At 51.0% G+C, this 23201-nt stretch overlaps 2 protein-coding genes and 1 long non-coding RNA gene across 4 annotated transcripts; 2 read left to right on the top strand and 1 right to left on the bottom strand.

Moving 5' to 3' along the window:
• Window positions 1-738: 738 nt before the first annotated feature.
• LOC114018120 (argininosuccinate lyase) lies at window positions 739-9362 on the top strand. Its single transcript, XM_055700457.1, has 17 exons — window positions 739-878; window positions 979-1041; window positions 2365-2559; window positions 3531-3614; window positions 3941-3997; window positions 4256-4353; window positions 4970-5047; window positions 5456-5533; window positions 5678-5730; window positions 6099-6161; window positions 6380-6494; window positions 7170-7254; window positions 7429-7488; window positions 7767-7850; window positions 8053-8133; window positions 8508-8614; window positions 9122-9362. Exons 2-17 carry the CDS (start codon window positions 1030-1032, stop codon window positions 9270-9272), a joined length of 1401 nt encoding a protein of 466 aa, XP_055556432.1. The 5' UTR covers window positions 739-878; window positions 979-1029; the 3' UTR covers window positions 9273-9362.
• On the bottom strand, window positions 1053-3970 carry LOC129735089 (uncharacterized). 2 transcript variants are annotated; one of them, XR_008730555.1, is made up of 3 exons: window positions 3837-3970; window positions 1819-1891; window positions 1053-1247 (listed from the first exon to the last, which is right to left on the bottom strand). It is a non-coding gene; the product is annotated as an uncharacterized LOC129735089 (long non-coding RNA). The 2 variants fall into 2 exon arrangements; XR_008730557.1 differs by having other exon boundaries at window positions 1053-1173.
• Window positions 9363-13673: 4311 nt separating the features above from the next.
• On the top strand, window positions 13674-22968 carry LOC114016015 (argininosuccinate lyase-like). Its single transcript, XM_055700449.1, has 17 exons — window positions 13674-13791; window positions 13889-13951; window positions 16039-16233; window positions 17205-17288; window positions 17615-17671; window positions 17929-18026; window positions 18643-18720; window positions 19129-19206; window positions 19351-19403; window positions 19772-19834; window positions 20053-20167; window positions 20843-20927; window positions 21102-21161; window positions 21440-21523; window positions 21786-21866; window positions 22114-22220; window positions 22728-22968. Exons 2-17 carry the CDS (start codon window positions 13940-13942, stop codon window positions 22876-22878), a joined length of 1401 nt encoding a protein of 466 aa, XP_055556424.1. The 5' UTR covers window positions 13674-13791; window positions 13889-13939; the 3' UTR covers window positions 22879-22968.
• Window positions 22969-23201: the final 233 nt, after the last annotated feature.

The raw sequence follows: 23201 nt of genomic DNA, 5'->3' as shown, positions 1-23201 counted from the left end.
GCATTCAGCTTTCCGTGGAGTGGCTGCAGAAAAGTGCTGTGTCTGAGGAGTTAATGAGAAATTGGTGCTGAGCCTTGGTTTTCCAGGTTGCTGCTCCCAAAGCTCTCTTGTAATTTAAATAGGTTCTTTACTTCCATGATATTTAGGGTTTGATGAGTCTAAGATATCGGCTATTTGCCAAGGCTGCAGTGCACAACCTCACACCCCACAGCCACAGTCTGAGGCTCACAGGAGCCTCTTGGCAAGAGTAACTCCATGCAATGGGTGACAGCCGGGAAGTCCCGAAGCTGGAGCCACAGTGTCCTTACAAGTGGGATGAAAAGTCTCATCCACACAGAAACGGGAAAGAGAAACTAATTCTCATCTCTTTTTGTTCTTGTGTTTGTTGGGGTGGCAATGGGGATGGGGCAATAATGATCCAGCCATCATATCAATTACCTTCGTATCAACAACTGCTCATTAGAGGGGTATGACAGAGTGATGCGGCTCCTTCAGTACAGGGATATTCCCAGAAACGGAGCTGACCTGTCCACACACAAGACCCTCCGGCACTGCAGGAACACTGCCTACAGCTACACCAATAACTTCACTTACAAGCAAGATTAGAGCATCTCTCCCGACCCTCCTCCTTGCAGCGACCCTGCCGCCAAAGAAACTTCTCTCCCTGACTCGCTAATCGTGCGCTGGGCGAGCAGGGGCCGGAGAGGGGTGGGAAGGGCGAAGGGGGCTGAAGGGGGGGACCGGATCGGGGCCGGCCCCGGGGACACCCCGCCCCGCCGGGGCGGGACGAGCCGCCAGCCCCGCGCCGGGGCGTGTAAAAGCGGGGCGGCGGGGCCGGGGAGCAGCGAGCGACCAGCCGGGGCTGCGCTGCGGAGCAGGTGAGCGGGGCCGGCCGGGCGGCGGGGACCCCCTCCGGCACCGGGGACCCCCTCCGGCACGGGGCAGAGCCTCACCTCACCTCACCTCGCTGTTCCGCAGGTTGCACCAGTTGCCGGGATCGCTGCCCAAACAAGCAAAACGTCGTCCGAAATGGCAGCCGAGGTGAGGGTGAACTTTGCTTCTCCGGTGGGGTGGTCTCGGGGTGTTCTGGTAAACGCGAGCTCAACAGCGTGATAACCCCAGCGCTGCAACCTGCCACACTCATTCGGGTGCTTCTCTACTTGATTTGTTTTCCTGGGTTGTAAGTGGAGAAGGGGACAGCAAAGGTATTTGCTGCAATAGTTCCGACGACCCACCTCTGTCTGATTCTGCCGAAAAGCCACAGCAGTGAAGATACACTTAGATCCCGCTCCCCATCCAAGCCCCGCCCCCCCGCACCGGCCGCTCACACCCCAGCACCTCTGCCATCCACCCCAGGGGACCAGTTTCCCAGCGAGGAGCTGCAAAGCTTGGCTTTTTCACCATGATTTCTCTCCCCGAAGCTCCTACTGACCAACCTCCTTCCAAGCTCGACGCCCAGCACCCCATGCCTGCACCCCGAGCCGGGCAGGCTCTCCCCAGCACGCCGGTTCCCATGGCCGGGGCCGGGGGGTGCTGGGGTTCCCGGGCGCGCCCGGCCGGGCCGGCCGCTGTCCATGGTAGCCAAGCGGGTGGCCCGGCGGCGCTGCCTCCCAGCCCTTCTGGGGGGTCTTTGGGGCCGTGGGGTTTTTTTCTTCCCTTCCATTTTACACGAACATTTGTAATACGGAAAGGTACCCAGACCTCCCTTCCTGCAGTTGTACCTTAACCAGTTTTATGCTAATTTTATGCCAAAGCTTGCAAGCACGTCATCGACTCCAGAGATGCTTCAAACTGTAACTTCTAACACTTCGTACTTACAGGAGCATTGTAGAGGATGTGGCTAGCGCTGGCCCACAGCTCTTTGTCAGCTGAATATGTTCTTATAGTCTCCCTAAAAGATGAGGGTTTTAAAAATTATTATTTCAAGTAAAAGTAGATACTAGCTTTCACTACAACCCTGATTCCCTTACTTTTCTCCCCTATCAGGAGACTTATCAAAGAGCCAGTGATCAGCAGCTGCCTCAAAAGAGAGATCCATGCTGGTCTTTCTTGCCCTGATAATCATTTCCACAGACAGGACACAATCCCTGCAGAGCCCTCAAAGGTAAAATATCTTGGAGGATTCCTGAGACAGACCTCACCGCTCAAGGGCTAAATGCTAGTGACAGTGATGTGATATCCACCCCTAAAACTACCTGCCAAAGGTTCTGAAGTCTAGGGCTTTTCCGGTCAACAGTACACACTGAAAAAAACATTCCTGAGTACGTCTGCAGTTTTACATGGACAAGGAGTGGGAAGGACATTATCTGGTTTTTAGGGGATATATCGGTAAGCCTTTCAAACGTGACTCTTCATTACTTATAGGGGGATAAAATGCTGGGAGGAAGGTTTGTCGGAAGCACAGATCCAGTCATGGAGATGCTCAGCGCTTCCATTAGCTATGATCAGAGACTGTCTGAAGTTGATATCCAGGGGAGCATGGCTTATGCCAAAGCCTTGGAGAAGGCTGGGATCCTATCTAAAACTGAGCTGGAGAAGATCCTGAGTGGCCTGGAAAAGGTATTTATTTCCTTCACAAACTGTCACGTGTGCTGGAATGAATGGTTCCTTATCTGACAGCATCTGTAGTAGCCTCCCTCAGCGGCTGTGCTAAAAACCAGCTTTCAATGTCCCCACATCCCACTCCTTAGAGCTAGGCATGTGCCCAGGTGCTTTCCTGGAAGGGAATGCTGTCCTAGATCATAGGCATGACAGGCCCACGTGTATTGCACTTGGTACTGTTGGAAACATTCTGGGCAGGGGATTGATACGCAAATCGCATCCGGCTAAAGGTACCAAAGCCCAAGAGCAGGATGTGAACCAGCTGACAAGCCCCAGTGAGAGCCTGGAGCCCTGATGAGCACATTGTCAATGCTTGTTATGGCAGTGCTGGTGCCTCGGTCAGCGTGCTCAGGGTGACCTGCCCATCCATCCTCTTCAGACTGAACATGCACCAGGAATCGTTTCAGCATGAATTAGAAATATTCTTTTTCTGCTGGCACTTGGGGTCCTTTAGAGTCTGGCTGCCCGAGTTAGTAGGAAGCAATGCACAGCATTGTATAGGGGTGAAGAGAAGTCAGCAGCTAAGCACTTTTTAAAAATATCCGTTGTTCTTGCTCACCCACCATGGACAATGGTGACTCCATACAATGCTTGTATAGGAAAACCTTGATGGACAATGCTAAAGCAATCACTGACATGTCAGCTCACTTTTTGGTTGCAATGCTTAAATCCTCCTATAGCCATAACATTGCAGGATCACCATGGGCAGAGAGATGAATCCCATCAAGTGCAGTATAGATTATCAGGACAGAGCCAAGCAGCCAGCCTTGGCCTGAAAGAACAGGAATGCCAGAGCTTGTGTGAGACTTAACATTTTAACTTCCATTGGGATGGCAGAAGTTGTATTTGCTGGGGACATTTACAGCTCCACCCCCGCCCCCAGCAGGGTAACTGTAGTGGCTGACCGGTGTTTCTGCTGATCTTTGTAGATCTCTGAGGAATGGTCGAAAGGAGTCTTTGTGGTGACCCAAACCGATGAGGATATCCACACTGCCAACGAACGCAGACTAAAGGTTTGGGCCCTCTAACCTCTTCTTCCCGTTCCTCTGCAGCTAGATTTGCCTGACATTGAGTGCATGTGCCTCTGCCCCACTGTGAAATGCCTCTGGACCTTGTGGCACCAAAACCCCAGGTGCACAATCAAGTGTCTCCAAGACCCCTTGAGTGGAAGAGGCACTGTACAAGCACAGAACCCAAACTTGCCCTTCCCCAGAAGAGATCCCATGGCTACTCACAGCATCCTGCAGCTGAGTCCCTTCCAGGCAGGGAGCAGGTCTGCTTGTGTGGAGTCTCCTGCTTAGAATATAGACACCGATAGAAATCCTCCTCTTGTCCTCAGGAGCTGATCGGAGACATAGCTGGAAAGCTGCACACTGGAAGAAGCAGGAATGATCAGGTGGGTACACAATCGTTCTTTTGTCTCCTTTGTACTCCTCCCCCTCTCACTTCAGGAGACCTCAGATAAGAATGGGCTTTGGCTCTCTTCCTGGAGAGCAAGGTTTAGTGACAGTACCACATCACAGCGACCAAATGAGGAGAGGAAGATGCACCTTCCCATCACACAGCACAAGAAGGGGTTTACCTTGCAGTAAAAGTGGCCAGTCGCTATGCATGTCACACTCTGCTTTGTCTAACTGTGGCCAACCACATACAGGTTGTGACTGACTTGAAGCTCTTCATGAAGAATTCCCTCTCTGTCATCTCCACTCACCTCCTGCAACTCATTAAGACCCTGGTGGAACGCGCTGCCATGTAAGTCCTTTTGCAAATCCACGGCCTTGGCCTTGCTGGGGCAGGAGACTTCTGGCCTTGCTCTTTCACTAGCAGCAATCAGGGCAGCAGCAGTCTCCTGTGGAGGAAGGTACAGGCAGGCGGTGTGTGGTAGCACGGGGCTCCTCCACAGTCCACATCAGAGACCTGCCTCTTCCCCCAGTCCATTCTGGCAAAGGAGCTGAGGTTGGAGGTCTGCCCAACACCAAATCCATCTGAAGGAGTGGGGAACTTGAGCGTGTTTCAAGTTGCTCTGTCTGAGGAAAGCTCTGCTAACTCCCTGTAGCTCTCCTCCTCCCAAACCACGCTCCCCAACGGTGGTGGAGCGGGGAATCCTTGCCTGCCACAGAGGGATTACTGTACCAGGCAATTTTCCAGGGAGGCCTAGGGCAGACACCCACACTGGAAGATCGCGAGGCCTAAACCCAGTGTGCTTAGGTGGAAAGGTGAAAGGGAGAGGAAGAGCAAGAGCAACTTCCAAACACCACAGGCCAAAGATATTCTCCTTGCGACCTTGCCAGGAAACCCGGGAGTGTTCCTGCCATTGCCCTCTGTCTTGGCAGCTGCTGCTCACCTCCTTCTCTCCTTTCACATGCAGAGAAATTGATGTTATCTTGCCTGGCTACACCCACCTGCAGAAAGCTCAGCCCATCAGATGGAGCCAGTTCTTGCTCAGGTAACCAACCTTTCACTCTTGGCTGGAGGAAGCCTTCTCCACCCTCAGGGCCCTGCTCAGCTGGAGCCTACAAGAGGGAGCATCATCTTCTGAGGGGCAGCCGGGGGTGGTGGCAAACCAGAGGTGACCCTGCCAACTGGAACAGGCACTCCCAAGCACTGGGTGGGCAGCGGAGGCTGACGCCCTGTATGTTCCAACCTTTGGCCACAGTTATACCTTAGCTAATGGGTGGAGAATCTTGTATGGATACCAGCTGTTCCACTTCAAAGGGCCTTAGTGCCTAGGCTCCATTTCGAGCCTCTTCTGTTCAAGAGGCGATCCCAGGCTCTAGGCATGGCAGCACACTTCTGGGGAAGGAAAGTGACATTTTCTGACTTCGTGTGCTTCATCTGTCATGTCCTTTCCTAGCCATGCTGTTGCTCTGACCCGTGATTCTGAGCGCCTGGGAGAGATGAAGAAGAGGATCAATGTCTTGCCTTTGGGAAGGTAAAGTCCACTGGTTTTGTAATTACTGGGCCTTTCTTTGCTCTGCAAAATCTTCAGAGTAGCCCTCCTGGCTTCGTAGAACTCAGTTTTGGTTGGGATATGCAGATTATATTGATTGACTTCAGTTTCTTTTTTCCCTGGCAGCGGTGCACTGGCTGGCAACCCACTGGAAATTGATAGAGAACTTCTGCGTAGTGGTAAATGTCTCCCTATGTACTGAGTGGCATAGGGCTACTTCTAATATCTGGGAGGGAGGGAAGCATTGATACATGGCTCCCAATGGCACCGGAACACACTGTCTGGAGCAAAAGCCTTTCTTTCATCAGGCTTTTTGCTGCAATGAGACAGGGCAATGCCTATGATGTCTGAGCAGGAAAAGCCACATCAGCTGCTCACTGGCTGCCTGGGCTAATAACAAAGACCCCAGGCAGTGTAGCCCTTAAGTACATCTGTATTCCTTGGACTACTCAAGGGCTCACAGTCACCTGCATTCTGGGGCAGCCTGATGCATTCAAGCTCCAGACACTCCAAGCCTGACCTCCTGTGTCCATCACCTTCCTTACAGAGCTGGACTTTGCTTCCATCAGCCTGAACAGCATGGACGCTGTTAGCGAGAGAGACTTTGTGGGTAAGCACAACTCAGTCATTTTGTCCCACTGGTATTTCAGAAGCAGGCTTGAGTCTGAGACCTTCCCAGTTAACCTCCATTAACAAGGGGACTGAAATCCCTCACTAGGAAGTAATTATACAGAAAATCTGCTCGTGTTTAAACTTCAGTCAGAGATCTCTGTGTTGTCAAGCAAACAAGAAAATTTTTCACCTTCTCGTTTCCTGCCTTCTCTGCAGTGGAATTCCTCTCTGTTGCCACCCTGCTGATGATCCACCTTAGCAAGATGGCTGAAGATCTCATCATCTACAGTACCAGCGAGTTTGGCTTTCTGACCCTCTCTGATGCTTATAGGTAAATCTCTTCTCTCTGGGCAGACAGCCCTTCCCTCAGCCTCTCCTCCTCAGCTATCCCAGTCCTAGGAGAATGAGACTGTGGCTGGGGTCTCCCAGCTGCAGAAGGCTGACACAGCATTAAAAGGTTGGCAGAAAGGCAGCTGTAGGGTGAACACTCCCTCAGTAATGATCACTTATTTCTGATTCTGGTAACTCAGTCAAGTCTGCATTCAGCAGACGCTCCTCCCCAGCAGCTGCTGGCAGAGGGAACTTCCTCCTCGGCTGGGAATGCCTGCCAAAGCCCTTCCTTGACTAGCCAGGCTTGCAATGCCAACAGACTCCTCATCTCTCAGGGTGGCACAGCCACAGCCCTCCCTCTCTGAGGTCACAGCAACACTTAAGCTGGCCTGCTGACACCGTCTATGGAGCTGCCTGGGGGGAAGCCGCATTTTTGCTTCCTCTTTGAGAGCTGGGACTGCGTGGTACCTCCAGACAAGACTGCAAAGCAAATTGCTAAGGGAGACCTGAGAAACTCAGCACACCCAGTTCACTGCTTTCCTACGCTCTGCAGCCATGTCCAGGAAAGGGGGACCTGCGCTTGGCTTTTGGAGGGCTGGGCCAGCATGTTGCATGACCTGTGTCTGTAGGGACTGGGGTCCTGCTCACCGTTACACTCCACACACCTTTCTTTCAGCACTGGCAGCAGCCTGATGCCTCAGAAGAAGAATCCTGATAGCCTGGAACTGATCCGCAGCAAAGCTGGACGAGTGTTTGGACGGGTGAGCCCGCTAAAGAAAGAAGCGGGATGGGGAAACTGCTCATACCATGGCTGAAGACTGTTCCTTCTTCATGCCTCTGTGTAAAGAAACGTGCCCAGTCTCGGCTCTTCACCTCCACGGGGGCAATGTTCTTCTTCTCCTGTAACGAAGTGCCTCTCCCGTTTCTCTCTGCAGTTGGCTGCCATTCTCATGGTCCTCAAAGGACTTCCAAGCACCTACAACAAGGATCTGCAGGTAAAACAGATGTCAGTTTTCACATCATGTCTCGCAGCAGACACAGCTCTGTTCTGCTCTTGAGCAGTCTTGCCACTACGTTTCCCTGCACAGACCCTGCTTGTGTGCAGGATGCTGAGAAAGGGGCTGAGGGGCAGCACGCTGCAGTTGACACCCCAGGCACAGCAGGAGCCCCCTGGGATGACCAGCCTGCTCTGCTGGCTGGGCTGCTTGGGCTGTTGGGCTTTTGGGCTGCATCAGGTTGACTCACAGCAGTTTCCATCCCTGTGCTAATGTAGGAGGACAAGGAGGCTGTCTTTGATGTTGTGGACACCCTGAATGCTGTGCTCCAGGTTGCCACGGGAGTGATTTCTACCCTGCAGGTAAAGCTCCAGCCTCCCACTATTGAATAGGGTTGGGGCACACATTCTGTGAGTGGCACGGGTAAAAGAGCTCTGGACTGGTCCTAAGGTGGGGGCTCCTCACTGCCTCACCCACACTGCTTATTATGGTTCCCAATGTCAGCTAATGTGTCCCCAAGGTGGAACTGATGATAATGTCCCCCTTTGATCCTCCTTTCTGCAGATCAACAAGGAGAACATGGAGAAGGCACTGAGCCCTGAGATCCTGTCATCAGATCTGGCACTCTACTTGGTACATAAAGGAGTAAGTATCAGTGGGAGACTGGGAGCTGTGTATTTCCTTGGATACAGAATACTGCTCAGCGAGGGCCTGAGATGAGGCCTTCTGTTCTGTCCCCAGGTGATGATCAGTCCGGGTCAACAAACCCGAAAGCTGGAAACCCATTCTTTACATGTATCCCAAGTAGTGGAACTGCTGCCGGGTGGACTTGATAGTAATTTACAGGTGGAGTTTTACCTCCTAAAGTCTCCCCTCTTCACATCCCAGAAAACCCGGATTCAGACTGTATTGTCCTAAGTGAAAACAAGCCAACCAAAAAAGAGAGCACATCCATTTTTTCCTTTGAAAAACACCCCAGTTGCCTGGTCACTGACTGCGGCCTCTGCTTCTCACTGCAGATGCCATTCAGACAAGCCCACGTTGCCTCTGGGAAGGCCGTCCACCTCGCCGAGTCTAAAGGCATGACCATCAACAATCTCAGCCTGGATGACCTGAAGAGCATCAGGTTCGTATCACTGTTATTTTGCCATGACTTCCCTCAACAGGCAGGTATCAGCCTCCCTTTGCACAGGCCTCCTTGTGGTGCCCTTCCCCAAAATGCCCGGGCCAGACAGCACCCCAGAATCCTCCTGGCCTGAATGACAGTGCTGCTACTGCTGGGCCTGCAAGCACTGAAGGGGGATTGAACATCACTACCACTCAGCCCCAGCGGGGCATGGGCAGCAGCTATTGGGAGCGACTGGAAGGAACTCATGCCCTGACCTGGAGGCACCAGCCCTCCAGAAGTTTGGCTCCAAACTTCCTCAGGCTCCCCTTGGAGATGACTCTGTGCTCTGCCGCAGACAGCTCCTGGCAGGCACTAGAAGTGCAGAGGTAGGGTTGCAGGATGCCTTTCCCCTTGGAAAAAGGCTCCATCCCCACTCATGCACCCTCTCTGCAGGCAGCGAGCATGTAAAGCTAGGCGGCAGCACCCGAAGCTCCCCACTGACACCTCTTCTCTTTGCCTCCCCAGCCCCCTGTTTGGCAGCGACGTTGCCCAGGTCTTCAACGTAGTCAACAGTGTGGAGCAGTACACGGCCATGGGTGGTACCGCCAAGAGCAGCGTGACTGCCCAGATCGAGCAGCTGAGGGAGCTGCTGAAGAGGCTGAAGGAACAAGCTTAGAGTGTGGGGAGAGATCCCATGGATGCAGCATTGTGCCTATCACACTAATCTGGAGTTAATAAACACTGGGGTGTATGTAGTTCACTGAAACTCCTGTCTTGCGTCTTTCTTCTTAGGGACAACATTGTGCTGGGCTTCCTCAGCCCTGATGAGGCTTGGGAAAATGTTCACTGGTGTGAAAGGATGGGGGCTCCGCCCTCCCTGGCAGTGGAGCTGCGTTATGGGGTGTCCAAGCTCTTGGGAGCTGGGAGGTAGAGAGCAGAAGGAGTGTCTGTCTACAACAGGAGACCAGAAAATTTGTCTTTTAGAGGGGAAGCTGGTGGACTGGGGAATTGATCACCTCTTGGTACGTGACATTGGTGAGGCCGCACCTTGAATACTGTGTTTGGTTTTGGGCCCCCCACTCCAAGAAAGACATTGAGGTGCTGGAGTGCATTCAAAGAAGTGCAACCAAACTGGGGAAGGGTCTGGAGCACAGGTCTTTACAAGAGCATCTGAGGGAACTGGGGGATTTTTAGCCTGGAGAAAAGGAGTCTCAGAGAAGACCTTCTCACTCTTTACAGCTACCTGAAAGAAGGTTGTACCAAGGTGGGTGTCAGTCTCTTCTCCCAGATAACAAGTGATAGGACGAGGAAATGGCCTCAAGTTGCACCAAGTTGCAAGTTGGATATTAGGAAAAATGTCTTCACCAAAAGGGTTGTCAAGCATTGGAACAGGTTGCCCAGGGAAGTGGTTGAATTGCCCTCCCAGGAGCTATTTAAAAGATGTGTAGATGTGGTGCTTAGGGACATGTTTTAGTGTTCAGCTTGGCAGTGTTAGCCTTATGGTTGTACTTGATAATCTTAAGGGTCTTTTCCAACATGAAGCCTTCTATGAGTCTATGCAGCACAAGGCTGGATCCAGCAGTGCCAGAGCAAGCTACACAATGTGCTGAGGGAGGCTTGTGGGTGTGCACAAAGTGCTCCTGGTACATTTGCAACACATGCCACATCTCCAGCTATTGCTGCCCTCCTCACAGGAGTATGCTTGCCTGCTTGCCTTCTGGCAGGGGGGATTAAGTGGCCAAAAGAAGTCTCCTCACCACCTGGCACTGAAACTTGCATAGTCTTAGGCAGGACGTGGTCAGCAGGTCAGCCCACAGGTCATTCCAGCCCATCATAAAACCACCTTTGGCTTTGGCCTCCTCCAAATCACAGGGGTTGCATGCCCAAGGGTTTTCCTTTCTGTGACCCAGGCCAAGCTAGCTGGGGCAGAATGCTTGGAAAGCGACTGGCATGGCTGGCTGCCTCTTATAAATCTACCGTCTTCCTTCTGTCCTTACAAAAATATAAGCAGAATGAAGACCAGGAAAAGCCTTACTTGGGAAATGAGAATGCAGCAATCTTGTGTCTTTCACAGGGGGAAAACATTTCACTAAACAAACACTTGGAACATTATTCCACACTATTGTTCTGGAGTGATTTCTGGAAGGAATATGCCTGCTACTTGATTCAAAAGGTAGAGAAAGAACAGTTGTCTACTGGGAAAGTGGGGCGATTTTCATTAAACACTAAGCCAGTTTGAACCTGACACCCACAGCACAGTAGCACTAGTTTTGTCATGGACAATTTATTTTCTGTCACAGCATGTTAAAGCTGGTGTTTTGCTCAGCACCCTGCCCTCCATGATGATGCAGCAACAAGTTATTGATTCAGTACTGCAAAACTCTGTAACACACATAGGAAATGGCAGTAATGCAATCATTACCTCACCATGTTTAGGTTAAGGGCTGCAACACACAATACAAAGTGCCACAAGTTAAATCCCCTGCCATTAACAAAGCACCCCCAGGAGACACAAAGTGCTTTCATCCTACTTTTGTAGCATTTGTGCTTTAAACATTGGGAGAAGAACCAGCTACAGAAAACTTCCCTTTCTTCAACTCTTCCTCCAACCCTTAGTCTCCCCTTATTCTGGCCCTAAACCTGATCTATTCTCCTGGTATGTACATTTCAACCCATTTCAACCACCACTCCATAAGGCTCCTTTGTGTTTGCTCTGTGACTTCCCGCTGTATTTCTGTTTTGGTGCTTGTGTCTCACTCTCCAGATAGGTTAGCTGTGGCCAGGAAATTACTTATGCATCCTTAGCTGATGGAGCAAAGGAACAAGAAAGGGAGAGGTGACACCAATACCTAATACCTACAGAGTCAGAAGAAGGGATATCTCCCCATCTCCACCTCACAGTTGTTTTTCCTCCCATAAGCTTTCTTGATCTGTGCCACTCCCCTCTTTTTCCCCATTTGTGTCTTCTAGCTCCTGCTCAGTACCTTCAGAGGCCTCAGCGGAAGAGATTTTTCTCTTACTCCCAGCAGCAAATGTCTGGCATTGTTTCTCGTGGCCAGTGCTAAGTGACACAGGGCCCTGCCAAACTAAAAAGAAAAAAAGGAAATCTTAGCAGATTATCACATCTCAGTCTCCTATTTAAACAAGTAGTTCATAATCACTGGTACTTCCCACCCATTCACCCTCTTCTTAGAACTGTGAAATAATTTAGATTGCAAGGGGCCTTTGGAGGTCTGCAAAGCTCCACAGACATTACAGGAGTGTGTGGTCCACAGTATCTCCAGACTTTCACCATCATCCTACTATGACTCATTGTGATTTCAGTTTTTAAAGTCCTGTCCCTTACCACAGGAAGATCTGTATAGGCAGAAGGATCAGTGGCTTGGACACTACTCTGGACTTAATCTTACATCCCTGCTCCACTACAGACCACACGAAGGCACCTGAGCCAGGAATTCATGTAGGCTGATCATGAACTACTGAAACTCCCAGCAGATGGCTATGGAACTGATCTGACACCCCAGCAGATAACAGACCTGCAGAAGAGCTCTTGAAATGTTACAAAAAGCAGTGAACTCTTCTCTGGGTCCCCCCAAGGAAAAGATCTCTAACCTGCTTTTATGCTCTGGAAGAGTCCTGCTGAATATTTTGCCTCCTAAACAAATTGCTGTGCCTGGTCTTTTTGTCCCCCAGTTCTCTACTGAAGGTGCTGAGCTAATAACATTTCTCTGGCATCACAAGAGAGCTGTGAGAACAGATGCACTGCATGACTGCAACGTCCCCTGCAGGCACAACAGATGAATTTGAGACAGCAATATCCAAACATATTCATCTAGATTGGACTCCTCTTTGCCAGGGGCAACTCAAATCAACTTCATTGTTATTCTTCAACCATTTCTATTCCTCACGTTACAGAGAAATGCACATAAAAGTAAGTGGAAAAAACTACAAAGATGCCTGGAACTAATGGAATGTAAACTGGAGTGTTCACTGGTATATTGAACCACGTAACTGTTTAAATACGGGTCATATTTAGAAATCAAAGCGGTCATTATCACACATGCATGGGGTTAATGGCATGAAAACACAGATAGCAAAGTAGATACAGGGCAACTCTGAAAGTGCCACAGAGATCCCATCTTCCATTTTCTAGTCCTGTGGGTCACAACTGGTCTCTAAAGGGAGAACAGTCTTTGAATGGGTTATGCATGTTCCACATGGCCAGTCTTGAGCCCATGTCACAAACACAACACAGTAAAGCCTCTCCCTGTATAGGATTCATTCTGGGTGTAAATCTAGTGCTTACTATTTTTCCAGATCCTCAGCAACCTCCTGTCAAAGTTCAGAATAAGGACAAAGACATTCATAAAAGATGAACACGACAAGAGAAGGATTAAAAATGAGGGGCTTCAGAAGAGGAAGGAACCTGGTAACAAAATGGTTCAAAGAGGTTTTCTCAGTGTAGACAGCATGATGCTCTGTGCATCTGCAAGCCTGGAAGTCTGTAAGGGAACAGGGTCATCACCCCAGAAAAAATCACCACGAGTGGAAATGTTTGAGAAGCAGTGAGTTAATAGTCAACAATGAATCCAGATACAGAGATTGAGCCTTGTTCTGGACAGATACTGAAGGCAGCACACTGGAAATCCAGCTGCAAAAAGCACTTGCTCATTCAGGCTGGGTAGCCAGACATAGCCTGATGCTCCTCTGCCTATGTCCTCTCTGCTACTGAAAGCAGCAGGCACTCATCATGCAGCCCCACTATGCCCTAGACGTCATCTGTAACTCAAAAAGGGGATGAAGAGTAGGACAGAGAAGATAGGAAAGACAGCTGGACTAGGTCCCTTCCTACCTGAATTATCCTACGGTTCTGTGACAACAGGGCTGGTTAAAGGGCAGCAAAACCCAAGAGGGGCCAAGAACACTGGGATGCACTTCCTGCACTCCCTCAAAGGCCTCCGGCAGCGCACAGGGGAAAAACCACGCCGTAGTAGCACACTGCCTCAGGCAAAGCAGGAACACCCCCGTGCTGCTGTGTGCTACGAGGGGAGTGTGGACCGGATCGGGGCCGGCCCCGGGGACACCCCGCCCCGCCGGGGCGGGACGAGCCGCCAGCCCCGCGCCGGGGCGTGTAAAAGCGGGGCGGCGGGGCCGGGGAGCAGCGAGCGACTAGCCGGGGCTGCGCTGCGGAGCAGGTGAGCGGGGCCGGGCGGCGGGGACCCCCTCCGGCATCGGGGACCCCCTCCGGCACCGGGGCAGAGCCTCACCTCACCTCACCTCGCTGTTCCGCAGGTTGCACCAGTTGCCGGGATCGCTGCCCAAACGAGCAAAACGTCGTCCGAAATGGCAGCCGAGGTGAGGGTGAACTTTGCTTCTCCGGAGGGGGCGGCTCGGGGGGTGCTCCGGCAGATGCGAGCTCAGCTCACTTGAAGTCCAAGTCCTGGGCCGAGCAGCCTGGCGTTGCCTTCAGGTCCTTCCCTCTGCCTGGGAAAGCCTCGTAACCGATGCAGTTCATTTCTGATGACTTGTGTTTGGGCAGGAGGTACTTCACAGCAGCTTGTGTAAACGCTTCTCTGTAACAAAAGCTGCTTTTTCAGTTTCTGTGCCCAGTAGGTGAGGCTGGACTCATCATTGTAGCGAGTCACTTTTTTTCCCTTCCAAATAGCTACTGCAGCCCTGGTCTCCTCTGCTCTGGGTTACAGACCAGCGTCCATCGGCTGTCAGACTGTACTAGCTACTTCTCTAACCAGTCTCCTGGAGCTAGCTAGCGTTAATCTTTCAGTTTTGATTTCTTGATTGCAAATGTATGTGTTGCAATGTTTCTGCTGACCTACTTACTTGGATGGAAACCCATAATGCTGAAGTTATAACTAGATGCCTAGGATATACCTTGTTCCCTGTTCAAGTGCTTAGGCTCTGGTACTGACCATTAATCCGTATGCCATGCTCCTGTGGGCACCAGATGCACACAGAGGACCTCTAACACTTTTCTTTTTCAATTCTGATTCCCACCTCTCTTCCCTCAGCTTTCTGACAAAGCTGCCTTAAAGATATCAAAAACCACATGCCTACAGCCTTAGCTCTGTAGGCTCTCTCCTGCTGTCCTCTCAGGCACATTGTTTCAGCAGGGATCGGCACAGACGTGGAGACAGTCACTAGGGAAAGAGTTCCTGAAGTTACTCAACAGTGCTTTGTTTGACTGATAAAGCCCTGGCACAGATTAGTTTGCAACTGTCCCGCCAGCTTCTTGCTGTCCATGGTAGCTATAGCGTACAGCATGAGAAGCGGCTTGATATGAGTGTTTATAAAATCAAGTAGATAATTATTACTAATCGGCTCTAAAATGGCAATTGTATTTAGGCCCTTCCTTTAAATGTCCTCCTGTTTCTTTTTTGCGCCTACTAGCACTGGAGAGTTGTTTTGAAATCTGGGATAAGCTGTAAGGTCTCTACACAAGCAAAATTCCTATCCATCTCAGTGCAAGCTTGCCAGAGTTAGGACTTAAGGGAGTGTCCTACCTGGGCAAGCAAAAAGCTTGTGATCGAGTGAGATATGAGGCCCTTACTAGTGACTCCATTCAGTTGCTGCATCACTGGTGAGAAAAGCTCAGAACCCCCCTGCTGTGATGCATAGCTGGAACTGAGTACCTGTCTCTGGTCACCCAGGGAAGCAGGTAGATGACACATACAAGTGTGTAAGGTTACTACATGAAACTTCGTTTGGGTGGAAAAACAACTTTTGTTTCTCTTTTAAACCTTTTTGTTGATTTATTTTTCCTGAACATTCCTGATGCTGGAAGTTACCCACACCTCACTTCCTGCAGTCTGCACCCTAACCAATTTTACACTAATATTTTATGCCAAAGTTTGCAAGCACATCATGGACTCCAGAGATGCTTCAGATGGTAACTTCTAACACTTCATACTTACAGGAGTGTTGTAGAGGATGTAGCTTATGCTGGCCCACAGCTCTTTGTCAATCAAAGAAAAATCTCTTTGTTAGCTCAACAGCACAAAAAGGACTTGGAGGATACTAGCCTTCACTATATTCCTTACTGACTGCTTTGCCTTTCCCTCCACTTTAAAAGGCTATAAAAGGGTTGTTGACCTACAACTGCCTCAGCATGCTGGTCTTGCATGATATGCCCTGATATATTAATTTCAAGGAATCCCTGCAGAGGAAAAATATCTTGGAGGATTCCTGAGACAGACCTCACCGCTCAAGGGCTAAATGCTAGTGACAGTGATGTGATATCCACCTCTGCAACTACTTGCCAAAGGTCCTGAAGTCCAGGGCTTTTCTGGTTGGTGCTGCAACAATGAAAGGACATGGCTGAGCATGGCCTCTAAATTGGATAAGACAGATCGTTGGACATCACATAATGCATAGGACCTTAACTGAGGTTAGTAGGACTTTTTAATTTTGCTTCTTCTCTCTCTCAGGGGGATAAACTTTGGGGAGGAAGATTCAGTGGAAGCACAGATCCAGTCATGGAGATGCTCAATGCTTCCATTAGCTATGATCAGAGACTGTCTGAAGTTGATATCCAGGGGAGCATGGCTTATGCCAAAGCCTTGGAGAAGGCTGGGATCCTATCTAAAACTGAGCTGGAGAAGATCCTGAGTGGCCTGGAAAAGGTATTTATTTCCTTCACAAACTGTCACGTGTGCTGGAATGAATGGCTCCTTATCTGACAGCATCTGTAGTAGCCTCCCTCAGCGGCTGTGCTAAAAACCAGCTTTCAATGTCCCCACATCCCACTCCTTAGAGCTAGGCATGTGCCCAGGTGCTTTCCTGGAAGGGAATGCTGTCCTAGATCATAGGCATGACAGGCCCATGTGTATTGCACTTGGTACTGTTGGAAACATTCTGGGCAGGGGATTGATACGCAAATCGCATCCGGCTAAAGGTACCAAAGCCCAAGAGCAGGATGTGAACCAGCTGACAAGCCCCAGTGAGAGCCTGGAGCCCTGATGAGCACATTGTCAATGCTTGTTATGGCAGTGCTGGTGCCTCGGTCAGCGTGCTCAGGGTGACCTGCCCATCCATCCTCTTCAGACTGAACATGCACCAGGAATCGTTTCAGCATGAATTAGAAATATTCTTTTTCTGCTGGCACTTGGGGTCCTTTAGAGTCTGGCTGCCCGAGTTAGTAGGAAGCAATGCACAGCATTGTATAGGGGTGAAGAGAAGTCAGCAGCTAAGCACTTTTTAAAAATATCCGTTGTTCTTGCTCACCCACCACGGACAATGGTGACTCCATACAATGCTTGTATAGGAAAACCTTGATGGACAATGCTAAAGCAATCACTGACATGTCAGCTCACTTTTTGGTTGCAATGCTTAAATCCTCCTATAGCCATAACATTGCAGGATCACCATGGGCAGAGAGATGAATCCCATCAAGTGCAGTATAGATTATCAGGACAGAGCCAAGCAGCCAGCCTTGGCCTGAAAGAACAGGAATGCCAGAGCTTGTGTGAGACTTAACATTTTAACTTCCATTGGGATGGCAGAAGTTGTATTTGCTGGGGACATTTACAGCTCCACCCCCGCCCCCAGCAGGGTAACTGTAGTGGCTGACCGGTGTTTCTGCTGATCTTTGTAGATCTCTGAGGAATGGTCGAAAGGAGTCTTTGTGGTGACCCAAACCGATGAGGATATCCACACTGCCAACGAACGCAGACTAAAGGTTTGGGCCCTCTAACCTCTTCTTCCCGTTCCTCTGCAGCTAGATTTGCCTGACATTAAGTGCATGTGCCTCTGCCCCACTGTGAAATGCCTCTGGACCTTGTGGCACCAAAACCCCAGGTGCACAATCAAGTGTCTCCAAGACCCCTTGAGTGGAAGAGGCACTGTACAAGCACAGAACCCAAACTTGCCCTTCCCCAGAAGAGATCCCATGGCTACTCACAGCATCCTGCAGCTGAGTCCCTTCCAGGCAGGGAGCAGGTCTGCTTGTGTGGAGTCTCCTGCTTAGAATATAGACACCGATAGAAATCCTCCTCTTGTCCTCAGGAGCTGATCGGAGACATAGCTGGAAAGCTGCACACTGGAAGAAGCAGGAATGATCAGGTGGGTACACAATCGTTCTTTTGTCTCCTTTGTACTCCTCCCCTCTCACTTCAGGAGACCTCAGATCAGAATGGGCTTTGGCTCTCTTCCTGGAGAGCAAGGTTTAGTGACAGTACCACATCACAGCGACCAAATGAGGAGAGGAAGATGCACCTTCCCATCACACAGCACAAGAAGGGGTTTACCTTGCAGTAAAAGTGGCCAGTCGCTATGCATGTCACACTCTGCTTTGTCTAACTGTGGCCAACCACATACAGGTTGTGACTGACTTGAAGCTATTCATGAAGAATTCCCTCTCTGTCATCTCCACTCACCTCCTGCAACTCATTAAGACCCTGGTGGAACGCGCTGCCATGTAAGTCCTTTTGCAAATCCATGGCCTTGGCCTTGCTGGGGCAGGAGACTTCTGGCCTTGCTCTTTCACTAGCAGCAATCAGGGCAGCAGCAGTCTCCTGTGGAGGAAGGTACAGGCAGGCGGTGTGTGGTAGCACGGGGCTCCTCCACAGTCCACATCAGAGACCTGCCTCTTCCCCCAGTCCATTCTGGCAAAGGAGCTGAGGTTGGAGGTCTGCCCAACACCAAATCCATCTGAAGGAGTGGGGAACTTGAGCGTGTTTCAAGTTGCTCTGTCTGAGGAAAGCTCTGCTAACTCCCTGTAGCTCTCCTCCTCCCAAACCACGCTCCCCAACGGTGGTGGAGCGGGGAATCCTTGCCTGCCACAGAGGGATTACTGTACCAGGCAGTTTTCCAGGGAGGCCTAGGGCAGACACCCACACTGGAAGATCGCGAGGCCTAAACCCAGTGTGCTTAGGTGGAAAGGTGAAAGGGAGAGGAAGAGCAAGAGCAACTTCCAAACACCACAGGCCAAAGATATTCTCCTTGCGACCTTGCCAGGAAACCCGGGAGTGTTCCTGCCATTGCCCTCTGTCTTGGCAGCTGCTGCTCACCTCCTTCTCTCCTTTCACATGCAGAGAAATTGATGTTATCTTGCCTGGCTACACCCACCTGCAGAAAGCTCAGCCCATCAGATGGAGCCAGTTCTTGCTCAGGTAACCAACCTTTCACTCTTGGCTGGAGGAAGCCTTCTCCACCCTCAGGGCCCTGCTCAGCTGGAGCCTACAAGAGGGAGCATCATCTTCTGAGGGGCAGCCGGGGGTGGTGGCAAACCAGAGGTGACCCTGCCAACTGGAACAGGCACTCCCAAGCACTGGGTGGGCAGTGGAGGCTGACGCCCTGTATGTTCCAACCTTTGGCCACAGTTATACCTTAGCTAATGGGTGGAGAATCTTGTATGGATACCAGCTGTTCCACTTCAAAGGGCCTTAGTGCCTAGGCTCCATTTCGAGCCTCTTCTGTTCAAGAGGCGATCCCAGGCTCTAGGCATGGCAGCACACTTCTGGGGAAGGAAAGTGACATTTTCTGACTTCGTGTGCTTCATCTGTCATGTCCTTTCCTAGCCATGCTGTTGCTCTGACCCGTGATTCTGAGCGCCTGGGAGAGATGAAGAAGAGGATCAATGTCTTGCCTTTGGGAAGGTAAAGTCCACTGGTTTTGTAATTACTGGGCCTTTCTTTGCTCTGCAAAATCTTCAGAGTAGCCCTCCTGGCTTCGTAGAACTCAGTTTTGGTTGGGATATGCAGATTATATTGATTGACTTCAGTTTCTTTTTTCCCTGGCAGCGGTGCACTGGCTGGCAACCCACTGGAAATTGATAGAGAACTTCTGCGTAGTGGTAAATGTCTCCCTATGTACTGAGTGGCATAGGGCTACTTCTAATATCTGGGAGGGAGGGAAGCATTGATACATGGCTCCCAATGGCACCGGAACACACTGTCTGGAGCAAAAGCCTTTCTTTCATCAGGCTTTTTGCTGCAATGAGACAGGGCAATGCCTATGATGTCTGAGCAGGAAAAGCCACGTCAGCTGCTCACTGGCTGCCTGGGCTAATAACAAAGACCCCAGGCAGTGTAGCCCTTAAGTACATCTGTATTCCTTGGACTACTCAAGGGCTCACAGTCACCTGCATTCTGGGGCAGCCTGATGCATTCAAGCTCCAGACACTCCAAGCCTGACCTCCTGTGTCCATCACCTTCCTTACAGAGCTGGACTTTGCTTCCATCAGCCTGAACAGCATGGACGCTGTTAGCGAGAGAGACTTTGTGGGTAAGCACAACTCAGTCATTTTGTCCCACTGGTATTTCAGAAGCAGGCTTGAGTCTGAGACCTTCCCAGTTAACCTCCATTAACAAGGGGACTGAAATCCCTCACTAGGAAGTAATTATACAGAAAATCTGCTCGTGTTTAAACTTCAGTCAGAGATCTCTGTGTTGTCAAGCAAACAAGAAAATTTTTCACCTTCTCGTTTCCTGCCTTCTCTGCAGTGGAATTCCTCTCTGTTGCCACCCTGCTGATGATCCACCTTAGCAAGATGGCTGAAGATCTCATCATCTACAGTACCAGCGAGTTTGGCTTTCTGACCCTCTCTGATGCTTATAGGTAAATCTCTTCTCTCTGGGCAGACAGCCCTTCCCTCAGCCTCTCCTCCTCAGCTATCCCAGTCCTAGGAGAATGAGACTGTGGCTGGGGTCTCCCAGCTGCAGAAGGCTGACACAGCATTAAAAGGTTGGCAGAAAGGCAGCTGTAGGGTGAACACTCCCTCAGTAATGATCACTTATTTCTGATTCTGGTAACTCAGTCAAGTCTGCATTCAGCAGACGCTCCTCCCCAGCAGCTGCTGGCAGAGGGAACTTCCTCCTCGGCTGGGAATGCCTGCCAAAGCCCTTCCTTGACTAGCCAGGCTTGCAATGCCAACAGACGACTCATCTCTCAGGGTGGCACAGCCACAGCCCTCCCTCTCTGAGGTCACAGCAACACTTAAGCTGGCCTGCTGACACCGTCTATGGAGCTGCCTGGGGGGAAGCCGCATTTTTGCTTCCTCTTTGAGAGCTGGGACTGCGTGGTACCTCCAGACAAGACTGCAAAGCAAATTGCTAAGGGAGACCTGAGAAACTCAGCACACCCAGTTCACTGCTTTCCTACGCTCTGCAGCCATGTCCAGGAAAGGGGGACCTGCGCTTGGCTTTTGGAGGGCTGGGCCAGCATGTTGCATGACCTGTGTCTGTAGGGACTGGGGTCCTGCTCACCGTTACACTCCACACACCTTTCTTTCAGCACTGGCAGCAGCCTGATGCCTCAGAAGAAGAATCCTGATAGCCTGGAACTGATCCGTAGCAAAGCTGGACGAGTGTTTGGACGGGTGAGCCCGCTAAAGAAAGAAGCGGGATGGGGAAACTGCTCATACCATGGCTGAAGACTGTTCCTTCTTCATGCCTCTGTGTAAAGAAACGTGCCCAGTCTCGGCTCTTCACCTCCACGGGGGCAATGTTCTTCTTCTCCTGTAACGAAGTGCCTCTCCCGTTTCTCTCTGCAGTTGGCTGCCATTCTCATGGTCCTCAAAGGACTTCCAAGCACCTACAACAAGGATCTGCAGGTAAAACAGATGTCAGTTTTCACATCATGTCTCGCAGCAGACACAGCTCTGTTCTGCTCTTGAGCAGTCTTGCCACTACGTTTCCCTGCACAGACCCTGCTTGTGTGCAGGATGCTGAGAAAGGGGCTGAGGGGCAGCACGCTGCAGTTGACACCCCAGGCACAGCAGGAGCCCCCTGGGATGACCAGCCTGCTCTGCTGGCTGGGCTGCTTGGGCTGTTGGGCTTTTGGGCTGCATCAGGTTGACTCACAGCAGTTTCCATCCCTGTGCTAATGTAGGAGGACAAGGAGGCTGTCTTTGATGTTGTGGACACCCTGAATGCTGTGCTCCAGGTTGCCACGGGAGTGATTTCTACCCTGCAGGTAAAGCTCCAGCCTCCCACTATTGAATAGGGTTGGGGCACACATTCTGTGAGTGGCACGGGTAAAAGAGCTCTGGACTGGTCCTAAGGTGAGGCCTCACCCATACTGCTCATTATGGCCCCATTTCAGCTGCTTAGGGGTTCAGAGGGTCAGACCTTTTAGAGCCAGGTCCCTTCAAGATAAGTCCCCTCTCTGTGATCATTTAACATGTCCCCAAGGTGGAGCTGATGATAATGTCCCCCTTTGACTTTCCTTTCTGCAGATCAACAAGGAGAACATGGAGAAGGCATTGAGCCCTGACATGCTGGCTACTGACCTGGCGCTCTACTTGGTTCGTAAAGGAGTAAGTATCAGTGGGAGACTGGGAGCTGTGATTTCCTTGGATACGGAATACTGCTCAGCGAGGGCCTGAGATGAGGCCTTCTGTTCTGTCCCCAGGTGATGATCAGTCTGGGTCAACAAACCTGGATTCACATGGCATTACCCTAAGTGAAAACAAGCCAACCAAAAAAGAGAGCACATCCATTTTTTCCTTTGAAAAACACCCCAGTTGCCTGGTCACTGACTGCGGCCTCTGCTTCTCACTGCAGATGCCATTCAGACAAGCCCACATTGCCTCTGGGAAGGCCGTCCACCTCGCCGAGTCTAAAGGCATGACCATCAACAATCTCAGCCTGGATGACCTGAAGAGCATCAGGTTCGTATCACTGTTATTTTGCCATGACTTCCCTCAACAGGCAGGTATCAGCCTCCCTTTGCACAGGCCTCCTTGTGGTGCCCTTCCCCAAAATGCCCGGGCCAGACAGCACCCCAGAATCCTCCTGGCCTGAATGACAGTGCTGCTACTGCTGGGCCTGCAAGCACTGAAAGGGGATTGAACATCACTACCACTCAGCCCCAGCGGGGCATGGGCAGCAGCTATTGGGAGCGACTGGAAGGAACTCATGCCCTGACCTGGAGGCACCAGCTCTCCAGAAGTTTGGCTCCAAACTTCCTCAGGCTCCCCTTGGAGATGACTCTGTGCTCTGCCGCAGACAGCTCCTGGCAGGCACTAGAAGTGCAGAGGCAGGGTTGCAGGATGCCTTTCCCCTTGGAAAAAGGCTCCATCCCCACTCATGCACCCTCTCTGCAGGCAGCGAGCATGTAAAGCTAGGCGGCAGCACCCGAAGCTCCCCACTGACACCTCTTCTCTTTGCCTCCCCAGCCCCCTGTTTGGCAGCGACGTTGCCCAGGTCTTCAACGTAGTCAACAGTGTGGAGCAGTACACGGCCATGGGTGGTACCGCCAAGAGCAGCGTGACTGCCCAGATCGAGCAGCTGAGGGAGCTGCTGAAGAGGCTGAAGGAACAAGCTTAGAGTGTGGGGAGAGATCCCATGGATGCAGCATTGTGCCTATCACACTAATCTGGAGTTAATAAACACTGGGGTGTATGTAGTTCACTGAAACTCCTGTCTTGCGTCTTTCTTCTTAGGGACAACATTGTGCTGGGCTTCCTCAGCCCTGATGAGGCTTGGGAAAATGTTCACTGGTGTGAAAGGATGGGGGCTCCGCCCTCCCTGGCAGTGGAGCTGCGTTATGGGGTGTCCAAGCTCTTGGGAGCTGGGAGGTAGAGAGCAGCAGGAATGTCAGCACATGTTTAGAGAGGCTTGTCTGTATCTACAAAGTGAGACACTTAGAA

Source organism: Falco cherrug, chromosome 1 (assembly GCF_023634085.1).
Source record: "Falco cherrug isolate bFalChe1 chromosome 1, bFalChe1.pri, whole genome shotgun sequence".
Taxonomy (NCBI): Eukaryota; Metazoa; Chordata; class Aves; order Falconiformes; family Falconidae; genus Falco; species Falco cherrug.
Note: the sequence above shows the minus strand (reverse complement) of the source record. Positions and strands in the feature narration are given on the sequence as shown.

Coding starts and splice junctions, on each gene's coding strand:
- LOC114018120 (XM_055700457.1), top strand. Junction 2,560..3,530: donor TCCTGAGTGGCCTGGAAAAG/GTATTTATTTCC, acceptor TGATCTTTGTAG/ATCTCTGAGGAATGGTCGAA. Junction 7,489..7,766: donor CCTACAACAAGGATCTGCAG/GTAAAACAGATG, acceptor GTGCTAATGTAG/GAGGACAAGGAGGCTGTCTT.
- LOC114016015 (XM_055700449.1), top strand. Junction 16,234..17,204: donor TCCTGAGTGGCCTGGAAAAG/GTATTTATTTCC, acceptor TGATCTTTGTAG/ATCTCTGAGGAATGGTCGAA. Junction 20,928..21,101: donor CTGGACGAGTGTTTGGACGG/GTGAGCCCGCTA, acceptor TTCTCTCTGCAG/TTGGCTGCCATTCTCATGGT.